The sequence below is a fragment of the Tympanuchus pallidicinctus genome, unplaced genomic scaffold, assembly GCF_026119805.1.
Source record: "Tympanuchus pallidicinctus isolate F22 unplaced genomic scaffold, pur_lepc_1.0 scaffold7, whole genome shotgun sequence".
NCBI classification, from domain to species: Eukaryota; Metazoa; Chordata; class Aves; order Galliformes; family Phasianidae; genus Tympanuchus; species Tympanuchus pallidicinctus.
In genome coordinates this window covers 25,981,085-26,006,133 of record NW_026294791.1, presented here as the reverse complement: position 1 = coordinate 26,006,133, position 25,049 = coordinate 25,981,085, and the positions used below count along the sequence as shown (strand labels likewise).

At 43.7% G+C, this 25,049-nt stretch overlaps 1 protein-coding gene across 5 annotated transcripts in view; it reads left to right on the top strand.

Annotated features, from left to right (window-relative positions):
- Nucleotides 1-25,049, top strand: part of RABGAP1L (RAB GTPase activating protein 1 like) — a 199,972-nt gene that overhangs the window by 123,248 nt on the left and 51,675 nt on the right. For 4 of the 5 annotated variants that reach the window (XM_052666174.1, XM_052666175.1, XM_052666173.1 and 1 more), the window contains exons 18-19: nucleotides 7,293-7,334; nucleotides 24,055-24,183. In XM_052666174.1, the coding sequence (XP_052522134.1) occupies nucleotides 7,293-7,334; nucleotides 24,055-24,183 (171 nt within the window). Of the gene's footprint in view, nucleotides 1-7,292; nucleotides 7,335-17,164; nucleotides 17,802-24,054; nucleotides 24,184-25,049 lie in introns of those variants that run through there. The other variant, XM_052666177.1, reaches the window with a different exon arrangement.

The following is a 25,049-nucleotide window of genomic DNA, read 5'->3' as shown; positions in this document are numbered from 1 at the left end:
GCATGTGCAGTCTCTTGTCTCCTGAAATAGACGTTCCTTTAAGCATAGTGAGGCAAAGCAGTGATAGGCAGTTAGGGTGATACATACACTATAGAAAGATACAGAATTTTATGTCAATTATTGAGAGAACAATTGAGACTTTTCTGCATCGAGAAGCATCTGCTGATAGATCAGTCATCATCACCTTCACTGCAAAAGCCTGAGGTCTGGAGTACAGTGGATATTTTGCTTTTATTATTTAGATGACTTACATAAATCCACGCTAAAAGGAATTTTAGCTTAATTTGTGTGATGACTACAGCTGTACAGAACTGTGGCTTTTTTCCAGTACTAGAACAGAAATAAAACTGAAAATAATTTGGAATGAATGTAGTATTTGATTGTGTTTTATGGATGAGGAACTCGCCAAAGTTTTTGTATGTGTGTGTTTAAATAAAATGTCCAGGTTATAATAAAGAATTGCAAGTTATTTTCTAACTAAAGGTTGTAAGAAGCCTTAGGTGTTTGGATATAAAATTCCGATCAACAGCAGAAACATTGGAGGCATGTAACAGTGTGTTCTGTATTGCCTCGGGGATGCAGCATGCAAAATGCTCTATTCACTTTTAAAGCTATAGAGAACTTGTAAGAAGTCCAGCTTGAACTGAGGGGAGTATTTTAATAGAGCACATTCAAGAGGTTCTTGGTGAGCCTCCAGGTTTAATATAATGCTTTACACTGTGTTGTCCAGCTGTTCCTGTGACATCCATAATGTACATGTCTTCTATTCATAGCTGCAGCTTGTTTATCCCCAATTATGAGAAGGCTGGTGATAAACACCCAGCGTGAGCAAAGGAAAAACAATTTCACAGCAATCTGCAATTCAAGATAACTTCTGTGAAGAGAAGGTACCTTTTTGGTGATGTTGATAAATGTTGTGGTCCTGTAACACTGAGCCTATTTCTGCTTTGGAAAATGTTTTGAGATACAGGTGAGAAGTTTGTGGAGACAGGGATCCAAGAGAGCGACTTGCTTGTGCCTTAGCAGGAAGAGGCAGCTAATGCCATATCACAGTATGTCTCCGAATCACTTTCCCCAATGCCTCTGAAGTAATTTAGCAACTTACTAGTTGATGTTCACTTGGTTGATTTTTCTAGGAATACAGTAAATTTCCATAATGCTTACTTAACACCAGTGCCATCTGCTGTAGTGGGATAGCAGCATATTACAGCCAGTCTTGGCTTGCTGAAAAATGCTTCAGAAATAACTGAAGGGAGGGATAACAAACAGCAGAGAGTGATATTCCATGAACAAATCCAGGAAGCTGAGCTAATTTGGAGGCTGTTTTTAAAAGAGAGGGTGGTGCAGCCTGCCTCTGCCAAAACATTTTCCGTCATTTCATGCTTGGAAACTGAGGGCCTGCTGAATTTCTGATGAAATACATGAAATCAACAAGTAAATGTTGTATTCAAGGGTATTCAAGGGATGATGAAGGTGAAGGTGTGACAAAGCCAGTGCCAGGGCTGTGCTGTGATAGAGACAGCATGAAGAACGGATGTTCAGAAAAAGATCAGATGGAATGGAGGAAGGTTTAACATGGGCATGCATTTTCCCCTGCGTGCTGTGACTGAGGGAACATGCAGAGGGGAAGGGCACACATCTGTGATGTCTCAAATCCTGTGCTTCATCTCCTCTCAAGAAAATTGGGGTCTGGAAGATTCCTTCTCCTTTTAGTATGTTCTGATGGCCATTCCCAGTTTCCATGGGGAGTTGGAGGATCTGTCTGCAGAGATCCGAGGACTCTATCATAGAATCATATCATAGAATCCTAGAATAGCCCGGGTTGGAAGAGACCTCAAGGATCATGAAGCTCCAACCCTCCCCTGCCGCATGCAGGGCCACCAACCTCTACATTTCATACCAGCCCAGGCTGCCTGGGGCCCATCCAACCTGGCCTTGAACACCTCCAGGGATGGACGGGGCATCCACAGCCTCTCTGGGCAGCTGTTCCAGCACCTCACCACTCTCACAGCAAACAACTTCCCCCTGACATCCAACCTAAATATTTTTTCAACTTCAAACCATTTCCCCTTGTCCTGCAGTAATCAACCCTTTCAATGAATTGATTCCCCTCCTGTTTGTAGGCTCCCTTGAGGTACTGAAAGGCTGCAATGAGGTCACAGCGCAACCTTCTTTTCTCCAGGCTGAACAAGCCCAGCTCCCTCAGCCTCCTTGTGTGCCCTTGATGTGGACTCAGCCCTCATTTTTATCTCCATACTTTCAGATTTGGAAAGAGAGAAAGTCCTCTAGTTTAAGCCTCTGAAAACAAGGAGTGAGAAGGTGATGTTAGTAAATGGCTTGGTCAAGCAAACAGAAGGCATGCTGCCAGCTGGTAACCAGCTGCTGGTGGGTTAAGAGCACACCACTGCAGAAACACCAGAAACCAGGGAGCAGTTGGGCATGGGAAAATGCCTTAAAATCCTGGGGCTATGATTTTTATACTTTGAAAGCAATCACAGAAACTTGATAGAAAAAGGGCTAATCTTGTAGCACCGTAGACTCCATCCAGCTATTGCAATATCTTAGCATTAAATGAGGTGAAAGTCACACAAAGCATCTAAATATTTACTAGCACTCTGGAATCACATTCATTTCTTTTAAAAGCAACCAACCAAACACTATTTCAGGCAAAATCTTACTTTCATGGTTGTTTGGTAATATTTATCATGTGCCATTTCATGCAGTACAATACAGAAAAGTGGCACAATGAGTACTGAATCTCAAGACACCGTTTTTGTTACCTCCATGGTGCCTGCTTATCTGATAGTTCATTCAACTGGTTTTAATTGGGTGTATGTGTTATTCACAGCATTTGTAGTATCAGGATGAAGAATTCTGTACTTTCTTTCCTTCTTTTGTGTGTTTATAGCATTTTCTGCTGTTAGTTATTGTAGGAGCAATACATGTGGATGCACTGGGGGAAAACCAGTTTGAGATCACAGAATCACAGAATCACAGAATTGTAGGGGTTGGAAGGGACCTCCAGAGATCATCGAGTCCAACCCCCCTGCCAAAGCAGGTTCCCTACAGTAGGCTATATGTCAGCTATACCTCATACTTGGCAGTAAGATCTCTTTGCATTTTGTTTTTCTCCAAGATGACTGCTTAGGAAGAAAGGTGTATCCATTTCTAATACAAAGCTTGCTCTTATCCACATTACTGAGATCATGGTTTTGTAGCTTTTACTTCTATGGAGTCAACCAGAATTTAAAGATCAAGTTTCGTTTGGCCTTCTAGAGCAAGAATTACAAACTATTTTTCCAATGGAATCCAGCAATTCGTTTCATGTGTGCCTGTGATGTGCTGGGCTAACAAGAGGCAATAATTCAAATGGCATTCAGTCACCGGAGTGAGTAGCCATGACCGAACAGAGATGTACACATGTGTATGTGCTGTGTGCAAGTGCAGCAAATACTGGTAAATAGAACTGTTCCTTTTGTTCTATGCCTTATTTCAATGAGTTAGCTTTTCATTTCCTTCATTGTCACTGAACTAGAACAAAAGCACAAGCTGTGCATCTGAGTAGAAGGTTCAAATTAATGTGCATATCTCTGCAGAGCGTGCTCCAAGCCTGCGTTACTTAAAAAGAGAAATTTGGGCTGCAGAGCATATTTTATGGTGTCAGCAAAGTAAATATATTTTGTGACATTCCTGAAGTTTGTTGTGTATTCACAGCGTGTTACAGATGCCAAACAAATGTTTTGCTGGAAGCAATCCAAAACATAAATAGAATTTTAATTCTCCTTTTGAGTCTGTAACCCCAATTACCCTCTACAGCTCTTTTGAAGGAGTATGCAATTGAACACATAATTATGAAACACTTTCAAATGATGAAACAATGTCAAATTAACTTCAGTGGAATAGCTAATCTCTCCTTAAAGAAAGGAAAATGCACTTATAAGACTGGAGCAGGTTAACTGGTTCTTGATGGCATGTCACATTAGTCTTCAGATTCCTCCAGCCTTAAGCATGTGCTCACACATTCTTCTTCACCTCGTGCTGAACTTTGGAGAATGTTATATCAATGTCTTCACTGCTTTCCCCTGCACGTTGCCTAAATCTAGGAGCAAAGATAGGGACACTCAGATGAATTGCTTGAGTGCTTCTTGAAGAGATTCATTTCTCTTACTTATGGAAATGATGTATAGGTGCTGCCTTGTAACCAGAGGAAGGTCTGTCGTGGTCTGGGTTGGATGCTGGTATGTAATGTAGCCTGCCTTCCTGCGAGGCTACTGTCTTCTAAGACAGGATTTAAGATGAGAGAGAAATCCCAAGGGAATCCCATATGGAAATGTTGTCCAGATACAGGATTAAACTGTATGACCTGACTCTTCTGTCTTCCCCCAGTGTGCTGGAGAGCTTTGTCAGTTGCCAAAATGTGTTTGCTGCTCCCTCCTTCAGCTCTCTTTGTTCCTGGCAGGTTTGCTGGATGTACACAGATATATCTCCTCACTTATAAGGGAGGACAGAAGCAGCCTTTCTACCACAGAGATCTCACTAAATAAAATCACTTTCAGAGGACTTGAAGGCCAGGCTGGATGTGGCTCTGGGCAGCCTGTCCTTTGGTTGGCGACCCTGCACATAGCAGGGCAGTTGAAACTAGATGATCATCGTGGTCCTTTCCAACCCAGGCCGTTCTGTGATTCTGTCAGTTTATGACCTTTACCATCATCTGTTTGTTGCTCCTGGTTCCCCATCTTCTTATCGTGCCTTTTTGGAAGCCAGCTTGTTTTGGAAAGCAGAGAGAGTCAAGCTGAGGGCTCCTGGAGGAGTGCTTCTGGCTGCTCAGGGTTGAGGAACTGTGAGCATCTCTCTCTAGAAGAGCTAGCTCCTGAGCTTAATGAGGTCTGTTAGAGTGCTCGAGGCCTGTGTGCAAGCTTAAAGGGTTCTTCAGTAACACCTGATGGAAGCAGGAAGATACTGTGCAGACACTCAGCTAGACAGATAAGCCTCTAGACAGGCTGTTACAGGAACTGCTAGTTCTTCAGGTCGCTGCAAGCTCTGCAGAGGAGCACATCCACATGCCTTCCTTCTGGGATCTCTGCCCCTGGGCTTCCTGTCTGAAAGCTGTGCAGTCTGCACACCCTCCTTTGTTTGCCCAGCAAAGCTTCTTCTGTTGAAAAACAGAATGGCTGCATGAGAAGCAATAGGGCACGATAAGCCCCTCACCATTCCTGTGCTCTGAGAGCAGCTCTTGTCTAGAATAGTGAATATTTTTCACTTTGGCTGTTATATGTCAAACAAGCACTTAGGTAATTATTGACACCTTTCGTGTTTGCAAGGGCTCTTCAGTATTGAGTTCTGCATATTAAGGCGGCTATTTCAAAATGCACTGTTAAAATGATGACCTTTGGTTTTAAAAAGTCATTATCTAAAGCTTATTTAATACGGGCTCTCTCTTCTTTCCTTTGTGGTGATTTGCATGTACTTCCATGTTTTCATTATAAAATTGCTGGAGGGATACTGCTAGCAATGATTTATATGTCTGGTACGCACTGGTATTTTTGGTTCTTCTGCTTCTAAAATAGATGGAGGAGTTTAAGCTGAATCTTATAAATCAGCGTGTTGTAAATGAAGGAGGATTTTAAATAAGAGACTGGAAAAAATGAGCTGAGATAGCCGAGTTGAACAGTTATGAAAAAGGAGGCAGTGTCAGAACAGTCTTTCTTGCACTAGGAGGAGGCATTCGGGTCTGTGGTTTGAGTCAGTGGTTGTGAGTTACTAAATCAGGTGGGTAAAGCATCACACTGGAAATGTGAAGCATCTTGCTGCCAGTCCAGCACGTAGGTGCTGGATGCTTGCCTGAAGGCTGCCAGGGGCCACCTCTATTTCTCCCAGCTGCCACTGGTGTTTGGCCATTACTCTTCAGGTGCAGGCAGCCCAACCTGGGCGCCATGGGACTGCCCTCGCCTGCAGCACTTGCTGCATCTGTTCCAAAATATCACCTTGAGTTGGGAGGTGCCTCTTCTTTGGAGGCAAGGGGAGGGTTGCTCTCTGTGCTCAGGACTGGATGGGGTGCTGCTAAGGGCTGTGCTGTGTACCTTCAGTCCCTTTGGCCTTCTGGTTTTAGGGTGCTGGTGTGTCAGGCAGGGCCTCTGCTGTAACGTGCCTATTCTTTGGTAATCCAACAACTGCACATATTACTCTTAGCCATAAGCTAAGGTCTCTGTGATGGCTTGTGGTTGTGACTCTCACTTACAGATTGCATATTCTTATCCAACCCGTTCTGCTAGGAGCTCACTGCTGTTCATGTGTCATGGCTGCATGCAATGGGGCACTGGCCTCGGGTGGGTGTTTGGAATATAGCTGGGAGTGCCGTCCACTGAAAGAATGGCTGTAGGTGCTCTGGGATTGAGTGTCATGACTGAAACTCACAGGCAGACCTTTTTCTTGTTCAAACGAAGTGTGAGGAGCAAAATAACGGCTGTATTTGAAATCTCTGTTATCACTTTTGGAAAAAGGGTTTCCTGTTGATGCTTTTTGGCTCAGGCCTACTGCAATTGTGACCTCTAGTGGAAAAAGGCAGTCTGTCATCATGATGGCTGCACAGTAATTCATTCAGCGTTGCAATATTCAGTGTGTCTAATGTAGTAGCATTTCCGAGACTAATTAATGGTAACATCCCTTGAAGGCATTGCACTACCTATAGGAAAAAAATACAGTTTGTTCCCAGGAATGCCTCCAAAGTCTCTGCACATTTTTATAAAGTCTAATTTTGATAGGAGTGTAGTCACAATGCTTTTAGGAGGAGACTTGGACAAATACTCCATTGCAGAAGCAGAAATTCCTTGAAGGCGGCTCCCTCCTCCTAAGTTTTGCTGTTATCTCACAACGAATTACAGTGACAGTAATAAGTGATTGATAACAGCTCTCAATTACTGGGAAAAGTCTTGCCAATTCGAATATTTATGACACTTTCCTGAAGGGCTGCTTGGTACAGTATTCTGCACTGCTGATGAGAAACAGCGTTGGCAGGTAGCGGAGAGCTGGAGAGGTGTCCTGTGACATGCAAAACACCTGGCTAATTGCTCAGCGAGATTCCAGAGCTCCAAAGAGCCTTCATCTTCCCCAGCCAGGAGTTTGAGAGCTGAGCCTTGGAACTTTAATGATGAGCTTTGAAGTGTAGCAGGGAAAAGAGAAGCGTTCCCTTGGGATTTATGGCGTCTCGTTAAGATGCTATCTGGTGATAAGTAGCAGAGAAAAGAGATTTGTATACTGGCAATGATTGAAGTCTCTTTCTTCTTATTTTTCAGGGTATGAACATAATCTTTCACGTAGCCCTGGCTCTCTTGAAGGTAAGTCATTGATCAGAAGCTTTTCTTATTCAATTGTATGGAGTGTTTGAATGTCTTGTAATGAAGGGGTGATCGTGGTGACACTTCTGGGAGAGAGAGTAGAGGAAAAGTATGCGCTGAAATAGAACTGTCTTCAAAACTACAGTTATGGTAGATTTGTTTTTCCTTTTTAAACTAAACTTAATCATATTGTAAAGTTCCTGGTACAAGGAGTGCTGTCTTAGCACTTACGTGTCTCATGTGAGACTATTTAGAAAACAATGCTGATTCACCTCCCAGCATATTTATTTTATAGCTGGGTTCTTACATATAAATACTCGAGAAATGTGATGGAAAGTTATTTGGTGTCAAATGTATTTGTAATGCTGAGAGGAGTGGAAGTTTTTTTATGGAATGAGTAGCTTCTATCTTTGGTTTAGACTCAGAGCTTACCTAAAGCAAAGAACCACACACAGGAAAAACCCACCTGTGGATGAACCATTGGCCTTTCTGATGCTAGTGAGACAGCTCAAAATGAACTTGTATCAACCTTCACAAGTTGGCTTTAGTGCACATCCAGCCCTTACATGGGCATATGATACAGAATTAGAAATTCCACCTTAGAATTCAGATGATTTGGTCCAAAGCTCAGGGTAGAGCAGTCTGCCAGTACTGACACAGCAGCCCCGTGATGTGGATGCAGACAGTGTCATTCACCTGTTGCTGGTCCTCCTGTATATTTTTCCAGTTCTTCCTCATTTTCCTCAAAAAGACAAACAGCTCCCAGTTGAGCTCTTCACTAAAGAGCAATTTTCAGGATCTCAACTTCTGCAGCACACAGTCCTACAGCACAAATGCTCCACAGTAGGAATATATCTGTGTGCATCCATATCTGTCTGTTTGTCTATATGTGTTGGTGCTGCACTGCAAATTTCAGGGCACAGGCAATCACTTGGGGGAGAATAAGCTAAGTAGAGGAGTACAGGTAAGTATAAGATAGCAGGTAGCTTTATGGGATATAGTTGGGATGTGTCCCAAGTAACTTGTGTTGTACTCACACAGTCAGCATTAAGTGGGGTGTCATTTTCAATGTGAGTGTACGTATTAAATGAACCAGCCTATAAGCAGAGAAGTTGGTTAATGTATGTTTCCAGGGAAGTGCTCCCACACAGGAATCTAAATTTGTACGTTCAAGAAAAAGAAAGGTGGGGTTGAGAGGAGTGTGCACTCTTTTCTGTCTGTTTTGTAACTTGTTTGCAACCATGGAGGTGCTTCTGTTTTCTGCTTTTTATAGCCCACATGGTTAAAGGGCAGCTTAGCAGGTGATGACATGAGAGATAGTGAAGAGGTAAGACCAAGCCTCCAAGTGGCAGCCAGTTGGGATCAGAACCTGGAAACAGGGAGAGGTACCAGTGTATGGATCTTCAGCTGAGGAAAAGGAAAAGGAGGAGTGCTTGTGTTCAACTGAAAATGGCTGGCAAGGCTTTCAGGAAATTAGAATTCAGTTCCACGTAGTTCTGTGGTCTGGCTTGGAGACCATGAGTATACACCCAGCGGTCTGTTTTCCTTGTGTTTCCTGCTGCTGCTGTTGGAGACAGTTGAACTGAGGTTAGCAACGTAACAACTCTTCAGGAAACATGATAAGGCTTGGAATGGTGAATAGGAATTTTGTAATGCCAGAAAATTACCCCAGTTTCTTTTAACAGAAAATACTCAGTTCTTTCTTGTATATATATATTCCACAACACACTGTATTTCCAATTGATCATTTCTCTTTGGCCTTTCCAGGAGAGGAGAATTCAAGGAAGTGTGTTGTCAGTTTTGTTGTGACTATTTTATGATCTGAAGAGTTTGCAAGTTGATTTTAATTCTGCACATAGCAGATCTAATACTTACACAGGGTGCTGTATCTGCTGCTTGCTCCATCAGTCACAGGCTCTTAGTGGAAAGGGAGGCATTATCCCCCATAGATGTTGCTATACCACAGCCAGTACCAGCTACAAAGAAGACACAGAAAGTAGGATCAGTTTCTAAATCAGGAACACTCACATCAGAGCATATTTCCGTAGTGGTACCATCACAGGGCTGGTGATTGTATGTCATCAAATTAGCATGTTATGATTGGATGGCAAGCGTGGGTTGCTGTTCTTTTATGAAGGAAAACTTGGAGACCTGAAATATTTTTTTCCTATTCAGATGTGTTCATAACCTCTTACAGTCATTAGAGGTGATATGTTTTAGTCCACAGGTTGTTGTAAATGGCAAAAAGTGAACAGGAATTCTGCAGAGAAAGAGCTCTGAAAGCTGTGAGGTTGTAAGGCTGTGCCTGTTGCTGGTTCTGAAGTGAATGGAAGCAATTCATAGAATCGTAGAATGGCCTGGGGGTTGAAAATAAACACAACGATCATCTAGATCCAGCCCCCTGCTATGTGTGGGATTGCCAACCCCAGAGCAGGCGGCCCAGAGCCACATCCAGCCTGGCCTTGCATGCCTGCAGGGATGAGGCATCCACAGCCTCCTTGGGCAACCTGTTCCAGTGCATCACTACCCTATGTGAAAAGCTTCCTCTTAATATCTAACCTAAACCTCCCCTGTCTGAGTTTAAAACTGTTCCCCCTTGTCCTATCACCGTCCACCCTCATAATTCCTAGGTTTTGTTCTGTCTTAAAACATTTGTTTTATTGTTTTCTCATCGTCAACCTCTTGGATTTAGTTTGGAGGAGGAAATCATCCAACAGTGGAATATGAGTCTTCATTCTGTAAATGCCATTTTTCTTGCATTTTTGTGAAGTGTGTGCCCCTCAGTCCCCATTAAATAGCAACAGAAAGCTTTTCTCTTGAGCTCCTCCCGTCTCACTGCAGTTTCTCACTATTCCAGCCAGCTGCTCGTGCTTAAGGTGAGTGACTACTGGTTAGGAAGCAGCAGTGCTGCTTCTGTGACCAGTGACCCGTGATATCTCAGTGCTGTGCTCTTCAGAAAATGAACATGTGTTTGAGGCACGAGGGCTGTCCTTTCCCTTTCCTCCTCCCACCTTCTGAGTATGCAACAGTGTGGATTAAAGCTCCTTAGCAGTGGAGGCCGCCCTTTGTGGCAGGGCATTAGTCTGATTTATCGACTGCAAAACAGCTTTCATTTGCTGTAGCATCCCAGTGTTCTGCTTTCCAATACGTGCTGCTTATCAGCACGCTGTCGGCCTCTCCATCCAGCTGGTGGCAGCATTTTACAGCTTGGCATTAATCACTGGGTTACATCACGTTGAGACTGCACCTGAATTAACATTCACTGAGCTGCGCTGGTGGCGCAGACATTGCTCGCTTTTCTTCTTCTGAGCATCAGATAACAACAAAGCACCGAGGTGGGAGAAGAACCCAGTGCTGAAAGAGGCAGCTGAGAAAAGCGTGGTTCAGACAGCTCTGCAAGCAACGTTGCACTGATATTTTCACTTAAAATCCTTGGTAGGGCTGTTAGAGGAAAATGAACCATTCCAGTTCCAGCATATTTTCAGATCTTATTTATCATCAGCTGGTTAGTTTCTTTGTTGGAAAATAGCCTGGAGAAAAGAAGACTGAGAGTGGATTGTATAAATGCCATTCAATATCTGAAGGGCAGGAGTCAAGAAGATGGGGCCTTTTCAGTGGTGCCCTGCAGCAGACAAGGGGCTGTGGGCACAAACTGGAACATGGGAAGTTCCATACAAACATGAGAACCTCTTTACTGTGGGGGTGGCAGAGCACTGGAACAGGCTGCCCAGAGAGGTTCTGGAGTCTCCTTCTGTGGAGATATTCAGGACCCAACTGGATGCTTTCTGTGCCATCTACTGCAGGGAGCTGCTTTAGCAGAGATTCACTTCAGTACCCTATTATCTACAAGTCAGTACTTAAGTATATTGTTTGTTACACTCAGCCAAATGTAAGCAGCATTTCTAATGGCTGTTCCGAGTTCTTAAACTGCTTTTCATTGCACATATCAAATAATAACAGTGTATAATACAAACACAACAGTTTTGTGGTTCCTCATTGTTTCTGCTTCCATCTTTCCATCTCAACGTTGTTTGTGCCAGTATGTGCCCTACATAAAAGAGAGCACCAGCTACAGAGACAGTGACAGCAGATGATGCTATCAATTTAGTAGTTGATACTGATACTCCCTATATTAAAAAGAAGACATAAAGTCAAATTTATTCTAGCTTAGGAGAATTATTTTTTTTTTTTAGTTATCCTATATGTGGACTGAAAAGGACCTTCTGGGCCAAAGAATTGCTTCTGTGTTCTACTTGCACCATTGTGTGACATGGCATCCATGTTATAGCTGGTAGCAGCAGCAGTGTGCTGTGGAACTCTGTTTTTCCTGTTGCAGTCTGATCTTCTTCCTGTGTTTTTTACACTCCTCTGCTGCTCTTACATCAACATTGTCCTCTTTTCTTAGATTGTCCCATAGGGGGACACACTTATCACCTTGAATTGTGTATAGATACCAGTCATATTCTTTAATACACAGCCCAATAGTCTTGGTATTCTTGAACTTCTGAGCATCTTAGTGGTAGCTTTCTGCATCTGCTCAGGTCTGATTTGGCTGTTTGAATGTGCTGTGTTTTCTGTATTGACCTGGTGTTGACACTGCACTGTCATGTATAGGCATCCTTCTACCTACAGAAATTTATTTTTTCTGATAACTGTGAGTATTGCATTGTTCTCTAATTTTTTATGGAATAATACTCACGACTGACCTTAACGACCCACCCATAATTTTTCACTACTTTAGATATGGACCTCTACAAAGGCAAACATTTTGATGCTTTTTTTTCCTGTACTTTAGCATTTCACTTCTTAATGAACATTTTAAGGACTGTAAATTTTCTTATTTTGCTTCCAAAGCATTGGGAATAGACATTTCACCTAACCTGTCTTGGGTTTTGTCCATCATTTACCTCCTAAATTACCACTTGTGCCAACACAAGAACTTCAAAATGACATCTGAGATTTTGCTCAGCATTAAAGATATAGCTTTATATCTTTATATATAAATAAATAAATAAATATACATATATATATATCCTCGTGAGAAGTGGATGTAGCAGAGATTGACAGAGCAGTGATTGATTCTCACAGGCCTTGGATTCTGTTGCTTATGGATGAGCTGTACCTCATTCTTCTGTACCTCATTCTTCAGGGAGCTCTGTGGTTTGCAGTGTAAGCCAAAATGGCCATTGTCACATCCCTTAAGATGAAGCTGCCTTTATCCCCCAACACACATCCACTGCTGATATTACCCCTTGCTCTCTCTCATCAGAGTTTAAAAAGTGGGGCTGAAGGGGGTTTTGTACCTCTTCACTTTCTCCAGGCTGCTCACGATTTTACAGGTCTGCTGTATCCCTCATCAGTCATCTATTTTACAGGCTTGATCATTTGAATCTATTTTTTTATCTCCTCACCTGGAAGCTTCTGCTGAGCCTTATTTCCTCATTATATCTTTCTTGGTCTCTGTTATTTCCTTTTTGAGGTCAGAGTACCAGACTAGTGCATAATGTTGAAGATGTTGTGGAGTTGTATTGCAGAATAATGGCATCCTCAGTTTAAATTACCTTTACTTTTCTATTAATTCCTACCATTTGACTTATTTTGTTGACGTCAGCTGTGCTATTTTCATTGAACCGTCCATGGTAATGCCAAGATTCATTCTGAGTGGCAGTTGTCAGCTGTCACTTATATGTAAAAATGATAGATTTTTTTTCCCCATTTGCTGCAATTTACTCTTATGTACACTGAATTTTCATTTACTGTATTGTTGCTCAGTCATTCAGACTCTTACAGTCCTTCTTCAGTTCTTTACTGTAAACCCTGAATAATTCAGGGTAGCATTTGCCAACATTGTCACCTTGTGACTCATCCTCTTTTCTAAGCCATCTAAGAACAGGTTAACCAGCACAGACCCTGGCACAGAGTTGGAATCTGCTCTGAGAAGTAATTGCTTTGTCGTGTTCTCTCTGATCATGTTAAGAGATGTAAGCTTCAGTAAATTCAGATTATTCTGTTGCAACTAGACCTGAAAAACAGGCACGACAAAGTAATTTCTGATAAGGTAAGAGGTGAAGCACTCATTGCGGGCACGATGCATTTCATATGGCTTTTGAGATGTGTTCTGCTGCAGGGTTTGTCTTATCCTTTTGCAGAGAAGAACTTGAAAGAGAGCTTTCTTTTTTGTTCTTCGAGCTTTAGATTCTATTTAGCTTTTCAAAGCCAGTTATTTTTCCACTGCGATGTTGAAGACGATCCAGTTCCCTTTTTTTTATGGATAGTTGACATGTAAAAGAGAGATGCTATCATACATAGGCATTGATCAGTTAGCAGCTGATGTAGCAATTACGGAAATGTCCAGTTTATCTCAGCACTGACCTTTCAGTAGCATGCCCCATTATCATAAAAAATTGATATTCTTGTGGACACAAAGCACAGGATGGGAGGTAAGGCCAGCAGGGCTCCTGCAGAAGGGCAGGGATAGAAGGAGGGCACAGGGCTGGGAGAATGTGTGGGCAGGGAGAGGGTGCAGAAAGGGAGAAAGAAATCCTCGCCACATACATAGGGCTGTAATTTTAAAATGATGGGAGCTGAGCAAGTCACTGCTTTTTACAGCAAATTGTCATGTCTTCTTAAGTATGCAGGGGAGAATGCTGTTAAAACCAACACGTTAGTGTTTGGGCACTGGGTGCTCCTGGCAACATATTAAGGCAGAGCTGCAATAACCATGTTGGCACATAGTTTTTCTCTGTAGAAAACATTGCAAGAAGCATAAAGCTCCTGCTTCAACCATCGTAAAAGGATAAATATAAACCCATCATTCTCCTTGGAGTCTCATGAGCCTTCTCTATGTATTTTCTCTGTGCCTACATCTCGTAGCTCAGATTCCATACGGTTTGCTTTGCATAAGGACCATTTTTCCATGAGCCAATTCGTCAGAGTTCAGTGGGCCTCTGCTGTCTGTGTCTGAGCTGACCTAATGGCAGCATTGCCACGTGAGCAGGTATTTCATGGCCAGAAAAAGAATGTAACCATACTTCAAAAAACAGATAGTCTCCAACTTGGAAGTCAAAGCTCAAGTAATGTGTGCTTACCCTAAGGCATTCTTCTTAGTGTGCCAGTTACTGTCTTCTGGGCTGTTTCCAGGTTTTATGTTGGCTTCAGCCAGGACTTTCAGAAGAACCCAGGGCAGCAAGCTAACGGCAGGGCTGAGAGCAGTGCCAAAGGCATGGATGAGAGCAGCGAGGTCTGCATGAAGGACAAACCACAATTCTGCATCAGACAAATAGAAGTAAGATGCAGTGTTCAGTTAGGATGTAGAAAGATCTGAGAATGGTACGGAGTATAAAAAGTTTCAAACTGCAGATCTAATGACAGGTCGCTGTTATGCTCTGTAATAAACAATGAGTGATGGATTTTAGCTGGCAGTTCAGGTTTTTAGGAAGCCTTAAAACTTCTCAGGGTTTCTAAAACCTGTTTTTTAAAGAAGAAATCCAGGGCTGATGGAAAAACTGTAATGATGGCAGTAGACCACATCCCTTGGGATGCTTGTCCTGTAGTTAATTTTCCTTCTTCCTAAAAGTGTGAACCTTATTTCTAACCTGAATTCATCTGGTTTTAGCCTCTAACTACTGGATCCTATTATAACTTTCTAGAATTAAAGACTTTATTTAATAATCACTTCATTCCATTATTCATAAGCCCGGATCTTACCCATAGTAAACCAAATCTTGTTAAGTTTGATTTTTGCAAGGAGAAATGAGAGGCTTTTCACACGGCCAGTGCTCTGCATGCTCTGCCCACAGGTTGTGCCTGGTCTCCAGTGACTCTGCCTCTTCTGGTCGATTCTGTCTCCTCTTTGTTTCCCAAAGCACACCATATAATGCTCTCATCTCTTCCTTTTTAATGTTTTGAGTCATGTTTTCAGTCTCTGTTTGAGGATAGAACCTTGATGCTTCCTGAACATCGTGCTTACCACTGTGTGTTTCAACAAGGTGTAAACACTTGTCTGATTTTTTTTCGGATTTTTTCAAGCTACCTTCCTTTCTTTAAACCCTTTCACCCTGCAGAGATGGTTTAGTGAGAATTCAACCAATGATGAATAACCAGTCAGTTACAGTGCTGACTTACACACAGTACTAAACAAGAAGATATGCTGGAGTCTTTGGAACTGCACACTGAAGGAGTTTGGGAGGCATAAGGGAGTCCCCATCACAATGTTACTGTAATCTTAAACCAGAATGAAACGTGTTGGTGCTCATAGAATCATTAGGGTTGGAGAAGACCCCTAAGGTCATTTAGGACAGCCATCACCACTGTGTCCTGCAGTGCCACGTAGCTTCTCTTCAGCATCACCACAGTAGATGCCTGAGCTCAGCCAGGCTGAAGTATGGTCGTCATCACCATTGCAGCTGTCATCTGCTCCTCTGGGGGGATCTGCATCTCCAAAGCCATGCTTCACAGCCTGAGAGAGGACAGCCTCTATCAAACAGCTTGCTCAGTACTGCATGAGGTTTGCAAGTGCGTTAGTTGGCTTCAGTCCCGCGTTGTTGTGAGCTGCCATCTCTGACTTACTGCTTCCCTCTGTGTTCCACCTGCTTCATGTGTCACCATGAGCCAGGCTGACCAGAGTGGGTGGGGCAGTTTTTGGTATTTATGTCCTTTTCTTCATCCTTTTACATCCTTTTCATCATTCTTTACTTCCTTTCATCCAAGACAATTTACTTGTATTTGAGAGTTCAGTTTGGGTGGTGTATCAAACTGAATTAAATGAATTTATTTCTCTCATTTTCTCTGTTGTTTGCTGAGTTTATGTATGCTTGTCCAATGTGAATTAAAATGAATTTTCCTATTTTAGTTACGCATGACCATGTTTCTTATTTCAATTCAGCAACCCCAAGCTACTGATTTTTACTTTGTGTCACTATTTTACCTAAACGTGATGTTTCAGAATGTGATAAACACATGATTTTTGTATCTAAATATGCAGTGCAGAATCGTTTCAGTTACTGTGGTTTAGGTGTCTAGAGCTCATTGTGGTATGTTATGATTTTATTTCTTTCTGATGGGGTGCCACTCTGTGATGAAAACATGCATTGTTCTGTTACAGAGCCCATTTTATAGCTAGGCAGCACAGAGGGGCAGCAGCAGCAAAGCACTCTGCCTGAATGCAGGCCTACGAGTGCAGTGATGTGCTGCCTTGTCCCCAGGCAGATGGCCAGAGCTCCTGGGGAGGTGCAGGACCATGGATTTGTGACATCATTGCTTTCTTGACAAATGTGCAGTTAATTTCTAGTCGATTCAGAACATATGCTGACATCATCCCCTCACTGCCTGTCTTCTCTAGATTTAGAAATGCCTCTGGAGAAGGCAAGGCTGGAAGTGATTGCTGCTTATTTCATTCAGCGCTGCACAGGCCGTGCAAAGCTGGCTGCATCTGCGGCATCTGCCCTTCCCTCGCCAGCAGCCCCTTGTGGTGTCCTTTCCCCTCACCAGTCCAGCAGGAACGATGGTTCCAGCCCTACCTGCCCATCTCTGTAGTGCACTTTGTGCCTACGTTGTCCAGCAGCACGTCAGCCAGCAGCCCCTGTGCTGCCTGCCAGTCTCCTTTCTCCCTACCCACCGAGGATGCCGTTCGTGTACGTGAGCCTGGGATCCAGCAGCAGAGCCTGTCACAGTGGGATTGATGGGAGGTGGAGGGGAGGGGAGCCCATCCGTCCCGCCGCTCACTATTGGCTTCTTATTACGGCATTCTCCCCCGAGACGCACACTGCATGCTCATTCCCCTCCCAGCCCCCTCCTCCCCATCCCTTCATTGCCAATGCACAGCGAGAGGCAGCAGCAGCCGCCGCCACGCTTGTCACCAGCCCGAGCTTGCAATGAGCTCATCCTTTTCTCTTTGCAGCTCCAGGACTGCCCCGGCTTTATTGCTCTTATCGCTGCTGCTGTCTGCTCGCACACACAGCCTTAGACACGCTGAGCCGTGAGAGCTCTCCCTCTCCTTTCTTGCATCAGAGCTCTCCCGCACTCGATTTCTGCCATTTTCCTGCCTTTTGGGTACATTTTAGATCCATGTTTTCTTTGGTTTGTTTTTCACATCCTCTCCGGACTCAGCCTGAGCAAACACAGCGGATGATATTTTTCCTCGATTCTTAGCAAAGATGCTTTTCTTGCTCTGAGCTGTAGACGCCCATCTGAGCCGGTTTCTGAGAGCCGGGGCTGGCTCACCTCACCTCTCATTGCACTTCTGGAAATTGGGGTTAGAAGCCTGTTCTTCTCACTCTGGATACTTACTACTTGCTGCTGATGGAAGAAGGGGTACCTTGCAAAACTCCGGCTGCCAAGCTCACCCCGCCTGTCAAAAAGTCCCAGGACATGCATGACGAGAGGAGCAAGCTGGTGAATGAGTATGCATGTCGGGTGCTGGAACTTCTGGGGATGGGGCATCGCCTGTTTGTGCCTCGGCTGCTTGCGGTGAGATCACGTTTTCTTCAAATTAAGTCATTGTGAATTTGCCATCTTCCCTCCCAAACCTGCTTCCCCTGGGATTCTTTATACTGGATGGAGGTGGGAGACCTCGCTTATTTGTTTTTTTTCTCTTGGCTTCTCTCAGTCCAGCTCCTGAGTGGTGACTCTTCCCTATGCCCTATGATACCTGCAGTCACAACCAGGGCTCTTCCCATAAAACATGTCCTAAAGCGGTGAATGCTTTTGTTCTCAGTTCTGTAATGGTTTGAAATAACCGTGCTCTGTCTGCTCCCGGGTGCTGCTGGAAAGTGCTTTAATTTGCAGCAGCTAAATTTGATTCTTGGAGCATCAGAGGTTTGTTTTAAGCATTTTAGGCAATGATAACAATTCAAGATGTGGTGTATTGTAGTTTTCTGCTGTTTCTGTGTTTAGTTTTGGTGAGGGAATTTAAGTATAAAGCTTAAAATGCTTGTGTGGAACAATCTGAGAGATAAATTGTTAAAGCTGTTTTTATATGCCATAGCAAATGATGTCTGTCTGTGAGATGGCCCGAAATTGGTGTGGCATCTTACGGCACAGAGAAGTGCACTTTCATCATCACTGCTGCTGCACAAAACACACCCAAAGCCACACAACAGCAGAAGATGCGGAGTTGGTCCCTGCCTTGGGTGTGCTCTGGCTGCTGCCCTGGGGTTGGGTGGCACGGCACACCAAAATGCTATTTGGGAGTCATGTCTGGGAAGAAGCAGCTGCTGCTGCCCCATGCCTTATTTCCACGCCCTGCGTAGCCCCATATTGCACTGTGGTTGAGTGACCTGTCGTGTATTTTCATCGTGCTGCTGAGCCATCGCTGCGTGTTCTGCGGTACCCTTGGATGAGGGGTGCTGTTCTTGGTGGTGTAAGATGCTCAGCATTTGGGTAATGAAAAATAATCAAAAGAAAGAAAGGTGATTACTTGCACCTTGCAAGCATTGTGAAGTGACAGATGCGATATTCACAAACTCACAGATTGCTAGTGAAGTGAAGGGCAGTCTGGGTATGCCTGCAGTCACTTGTAGAACTGGGTGTAGTGCTGGCTGTAATGCATGACTGAAGGTGCTGTGTGTGAGCACTGTGCCTGCACAGCTCCTAGTGCTCCTCAGCACTGCCCTACCCCAATCTGTAGCCTCAGTGCTGCTGATCTCCTGGGAGAAGGCTGCCAGGTTGTTCTGAGTTGGTCTGTGATGAGACAGAGCCACTAGGCTTTTTCACTTGATTCATCAGGCTTTGGAGCTGAGCGTCCAGGTGGGGAATACCAGGAAATTGGTGGACTTAGTCACCTGGGCAATGAGCTTTGCTGAATGACCTGGTTATTAAAAAATGGAGGATAAAAAGGACAAAGCGATGCTAATGATGCCTGTTCTCTTAAAGAGGTTTGATTGACATTCATCCATATTTTAGATGGCAGATGGAACATTACCTTCTGTCCTCTGGATCAGCAATCACCAGTGGCATTGGAGCAGAGGTGCAGCACTGTGTGTACGCAGTGGGAAGCGTGAGCCCATTGCAGGGTGCCAGCCCATTGCCTACAAAGCCAGGCCTTCTGGAAACTTTCACCTATCCACTCAGGTTTTGGGTTTGTTTACAGAGATAACAGGTGTTAATAAAAAATGTTATTTGTGACAGCATAGCTTTCACATCCAGAAGGGGATACAAGTGATGCCAATGGAAGGAGCCCATTGATGGTTCGTATTGGCGGTGCGTGCCAGGTCTCTTGAGCCAGGACACGTGCCCAGAACTGGGTTCTGGGTCTGCACTGCCTGGTGCTCCTCAGCAGCTCCGTGTTCTCCTCTTGGGGTCGTCTGACAGACGTCTGGAGCTCTGCTTGGAGCAAAACAGAACAACATACAACATTGAGAAGGAGCAGTCAGAGTAGAAGGAGCTCCCATGCCTTCACAGTGCATTGCACATTCTTCAAGAGCTTAAAACCACATTTGGGTATGTTAAAGATTAAAGATTATGGTCTGAAAGAGTAGTGTAGGGCCACTTGAAAGCATTTTGGATTTATTGGTAGCACATATAATAGTGGAGTAGAGTATAGCCGGGTTCTCCTCTGCCTTCCACTGGCTCTCTTCTTCCTGACTGATGCCCATTAGATTGTACAACAGGTTTATTCTCCCTGGCATTCTGTGGAAATTCTAAACAGATATACTATATATGCTTAACTCTATAGAAATTACAGTGGAATTTTTCGATCTGTTTGTATAAAAAAGGAAGAATTAAATCAAGGATATGCAGCGTGGTTGGTTGGAAAGTCCTTCTGCTCTCTGAGCTCCCAGCTGGGATCAGGGGATTTAGTTGGTACAGTCAGTGAGGAATGAGACTGCAAAATTAATAATTGAAGAAAAGAAAAAAACCAAGCCTTTGTCTTAAACGCATTTCCCTCTATATTTTGAGAGGTAATAATAATAAAATAAACACACCATTACTTAAGTCGGTCACAAAGAAGAGCTCAGATTTTCTGCTTTTCTTTTTCAAACATCTGCACATTCCCAGCACTTCATCTGTAGACTTGAATGCTTCCTTAACTACTTCTGCAAAAGGGCTTGTCCTTCATTTCAGCTGTTCCATATAAGGCCGTTTTGTGAATATACTGAAATATGTGGGAAGGACACTTGAGGAGACACTGAACCAACACCTACAAGGCAAGCGGAGACTTCAGAAGTGCATCATTCTCAGCAAGTCTCCTCTTCTGCCTGTCTCCTTAACACGTATTTTAAACACAAATATGATTATTTAAGAATTACATCTCGAATATTAAGAAATGCCCTGGAGTCCCCAGGTGCACAGCAATGCCATGTACCTGCCAAACTGGAATTAGCGGCTCATTAGGCTTACAGATGGCAGAGGGAAAGAAGTTGTTGGTGAGATCTGTGAGCTGAGTGGTATGAACCAGCACATTTACAGAGCCCTGCCAGTCACACAGCTGCCAGAGGGGACTGGAATGTCTTTGTGATTTATTGATTAAGATCACAAAATGTGAATCACTGAATAGCAACAACACTGTGTACTTCTTTGTGCTGCACATGCATGCATCCATCTGTCCCTCTTTCTAAATACACGTACATATGTACTTCTATACGCACACTGGTTTTTGTTGTTTCCTGTTTTTAAGTAGAACCAGAAAAGATTTGTTTGCGTGATGTACACAAATATATGTATATATACACAAAATAGCCCACTTAAAATTGATCTTAAAAGGTTGCTTCGATTTCTTGTCATTTTAATAGTGAAACTCATAGCTTTCTGACCAACTGACTATTTTGATGAAGTAAAAACATACATCAAAGTTCAGAGAGCTGAACATCTGGGCTCCACCACTCATACTACCAAAATATGCAGTATGATGGGTTATCATTTTTCAATTTCAATAGTTCCCATTGCCATGGCTCACTCTATTTTTTACAGATTTTAATTGGCCAAAGGCTTCTCAGACCTCAACATTCTCCATAACTACAATGTTGTGAAAGTAATTGGTTTGAGGGCTGTTGCAAAGTCATTGTAGCAGTGATACAAAGGGAACCGGGGGAGAACTACCTCCAAGTATGAATTTTTACACATCTTTGTTGTTCTGACATATTTGCCTCTGTCTTTTCTGACATTTGTTTATTTTAATGAAGTGCTGTAGACATAAAGGGTAGGTGCCTCTTCTCTGAGGTTTGGTGGGATAATTTAGGTATTGATCTTTAACGTTTAAGTTCTCCATTATGAGAATGGTGAGGTGCTGGAACAGCTGCCCAGAGAGGCTGTAGATGCCCCATCCATCCCTGGAGGTGTTGAAGGCCAGGTTGGATGGGGCCCTGGGCAGCCTGGGCTGCTATGAAATGTGGAGGTTGGAGATTCATCATCCTTGAATCATGAGTCCCTTCCAACCCAGGCCATCCTATGATTCTGTTTTTAAAGAAAAAGAAATTCAAGAGCCCAAAATACATGATGTTAATTTTCAGAAAGCTAAACCAAAATACACATTTCAGATAGAATCATACAGTCGGGCACTCCGGGAAAAATGTTTGCTTGAAATGAGGGCACTCAGCACCTACTAAAATGGTGAAACTCTGACAAGAAGTGTGCTCTGTGTTTGTTTAGTGCTAGGAGCAACTGTCCAGGAGCTGTGATTGAAAACAGCCTCCCACTGTGTCGGAAGCAAGGCAGTCAGCCTGGCTAGCAGTTCTGCAGTGTGAAATCAATAACAGCAGCAAAATGGGGTTTAGAGGCTGCTCCTGTGCCCCTGCAGGCTGCTCAGAGCTATGGCTAGGCCAGCAGGGGCTGCAAGGGTGTGGGGACAAGAATACAGCAGGGGTCTCATCTCCACAGAGGGCAGATCTGCAGTGGAATAGGAAAACCTTTTTGGTCCATACAGTGATCACAGCTGTCAGCATCGCAGAGAGGAGGGTGATTGTTTTCAAGTAAGCTGGTTATCCAACATTTACTGCTTTTTTTCCTGGGACAGGCTGCCTGCAGAGTGCCTGGGGGTGTTGGAGAATCATGGAGATGTGGCACTGAGGGACGTAGGCAGCAGGCACATTGGGCTGGGGTTGGACTTGAGGGTCTTAGAGGTCTTTTCCAGCCTTAACAGCTCTATGATGGACCAGCACTGCCCAGCTAACACTGTCCAGAGCTCTGTCATGGCACTGTGATGCTGTGCCTTGTTGCTGCTTTGTCACAGCTCTGTGGGTGCGCAACAGGAGCTCGTCTGCAGCGGGGCATAGTGCACATCACTCTAGCAAACCTGGTCCAGAAGGAAAACTGCCTTCAGAAGAGGAAGCGGATGCCTTGGCCAGAACTGTGTTCACGAGTGGGTCTGATTCATTGGATACCTCAGCAGCAGCTTGCTGTCAACACAGCATCGGTCTTGCCTCGGCCAAGCAGCCCTCCTGCCAAATTGCTGTGGGCAGAAGCGGATGTGCTCGTTTGTAAAGCTGAGCAGAGCTCATCAGCATCCTGACGGCAGCCCTTCTTGTGCGCCTGCAGGGATGACCCAGCAGCTTTCTGGCTGCCAAGGAAGGGAGGATCCAACAGATCTTGAGGGAACTCTGAGCAGTTTGAAGACAAAGTTTAAAAAAATGAATGCCTCGGTTGCAGGGAAACAGATCCTCCAAAGCTACTTCAGCTACACTTAGCATTTTCTCACTCTTGCCCTGTGATTAATGTAGCAGAAGCTATTAGTAAGTGCTCAGCAGGGTGTGAAGTATAATAATCTTTGGGAATATGTGGAGTCGTAGATAACCATGCACAGTGCAGGTTTCATCCTCATGTGGTACCAAGTTCACATCCAGCACTTTGCCTTTACAGGGGGCTGTGTTGCCCCACACATGTCAGTGTTGGCACTGGGGCGTGCAGCCTGACTCACCCTGCTGTACATTGCCACACTTTTCTTTATTCCTTCTGCTTTGAAAAGAATTCCCATTTTGAGGTGACGTCCTGGCTGCGTTCTCTGGATGTCAGATCTCTGTGAGCCTTTTAAGGGAGCTGTCTGCAGGCTTCTGCTTAGCTGCAAGATCGCGTCCTGTAGTTCTTGCAGCTCCAAAAATGAATTAATTTGTTCCTGGGTAATGAATCATATTACCTCCTCTGCAGCAGAATGGGATTAGTGAAGAATGTTTCACATTTCTGACCTGTTAGGCTTGATACCACAGCAAGAAGTACAGTCTTATGACAGATATAGAAATAAACATGGGAAGCATTCTCTGGCATGGTGTTCTTTGAGAAATGGTGTCACAGACTTCTGCACACTGACTTGCTGGTGCCTCCTATGAGTCATATGCATTTCTGCTTCTGCTGTTAATGTCTGTAACCATATATATCCATATATACATTGTCTTTTTAGAGCAGCATGATAAAAGCCAGCGCTGTTACAAAGAGAAGCTCTCTAAAAAATATTACAGATTCCCTTGTTTCTTTTTGTTGTTTTTTACTTGCTGAGCTGCAGCTTGACAGGCTTTGCCAGAATCCCTTTCTTACCCTGCAGGTACAGAAGGACTGCATACATTCGTGTGTGCCAGAGGCTGCACCTCTCTGCATGGCATTTTCCTCGGCTAGGTTTTAAGGTCTGATTTGTTTTACGAGATAGGAATTAAAGAGTTGATTGCAAAGGTGATGTCTTTTGAGCCAGTGTGAATATCAGTGATTTGGAATACATTCAGTAAATGACAAATCTGGTGAAACAGCATGACTTCATGTTCTCAGTGTTTATAGAGTAGTTCTCTGTGTTCGGTTACAGACCTCCAAAGAAGACCTTCTACAAGCTGATTTTGAAGGAGCTTTAAAATTCTTCAGGGTTCAGTTGCCCAAGAGGTACAGAGCTGAGGAGAACGCCAGGAGGCTGATGGAACAAGCCTGCAACATCAAGGTAAGGCCGTCTGTATTTCTGCTCATGGCAAAAGTAAGGTGCAGTGCTAAGAAAGTACAGCGCTGAGCTTTTCCCTCTTTGCTTTGCAACAAGCTTTGTTATTAAAATACTAAACTCGTGATCAGAACTCTCTAATTCATTGACTGATATATAAGCAGTGGTAGCAGCAGCACAATGAATCAAATATCTGATAATCACATAGTCACGGGTCATAATTATTTGTTTTGTCCTGATGCTATTGATTTGCAAAATGCTGCTGTGTGATACGGTTGTATTGGAGTAGAAACTGAAATTCTGTTTGCTTACCAAGCTTACCGAGATGGAAAATCTTTTTATCCAAGGCTGTGCTGCCAAAAAGGAAGCTTGGAGAACATCTGGATTGCTGGTGTTGGGCTTGGAATGAGTGATAGCAAACCGGAGGAGCCTGACTCCATTTTGTTGGTGGAAATTAATTAAAAAGGGCTACAGACATTCATAAAACCATCATTTGAAAGGCTGAGCATTTCTTCTGGGATTTTTATGTTGTTGGAATATGTCTGGCAGTGGATGGTCTTTAATATCTGGTCTGTTGGTGTGGCCCTGCGGTGGGCTGGCACTGTATGATGGGACAGAAGGCTCTGCCCACTCTCAGCTGCTCCTCATATCTCTCCATGTATTTATTCATTTGCTTTTGTGCTGCTTCATTTCATCGTTTATTAAGTAAGAGCTCTTTCCATTCTGGTTAAAACATTGATCTTGTCAAAGAGCAGGGCTTGCCAGACTAATGATGATTCCAGCCAGAAAGAGATGATCTGTGCAAAGCTTTTATGAAAATTGGATTTGAGATTTGAGCTCTGCTGCTGAAAGAGTTCCTGGGAGTAAAAGAT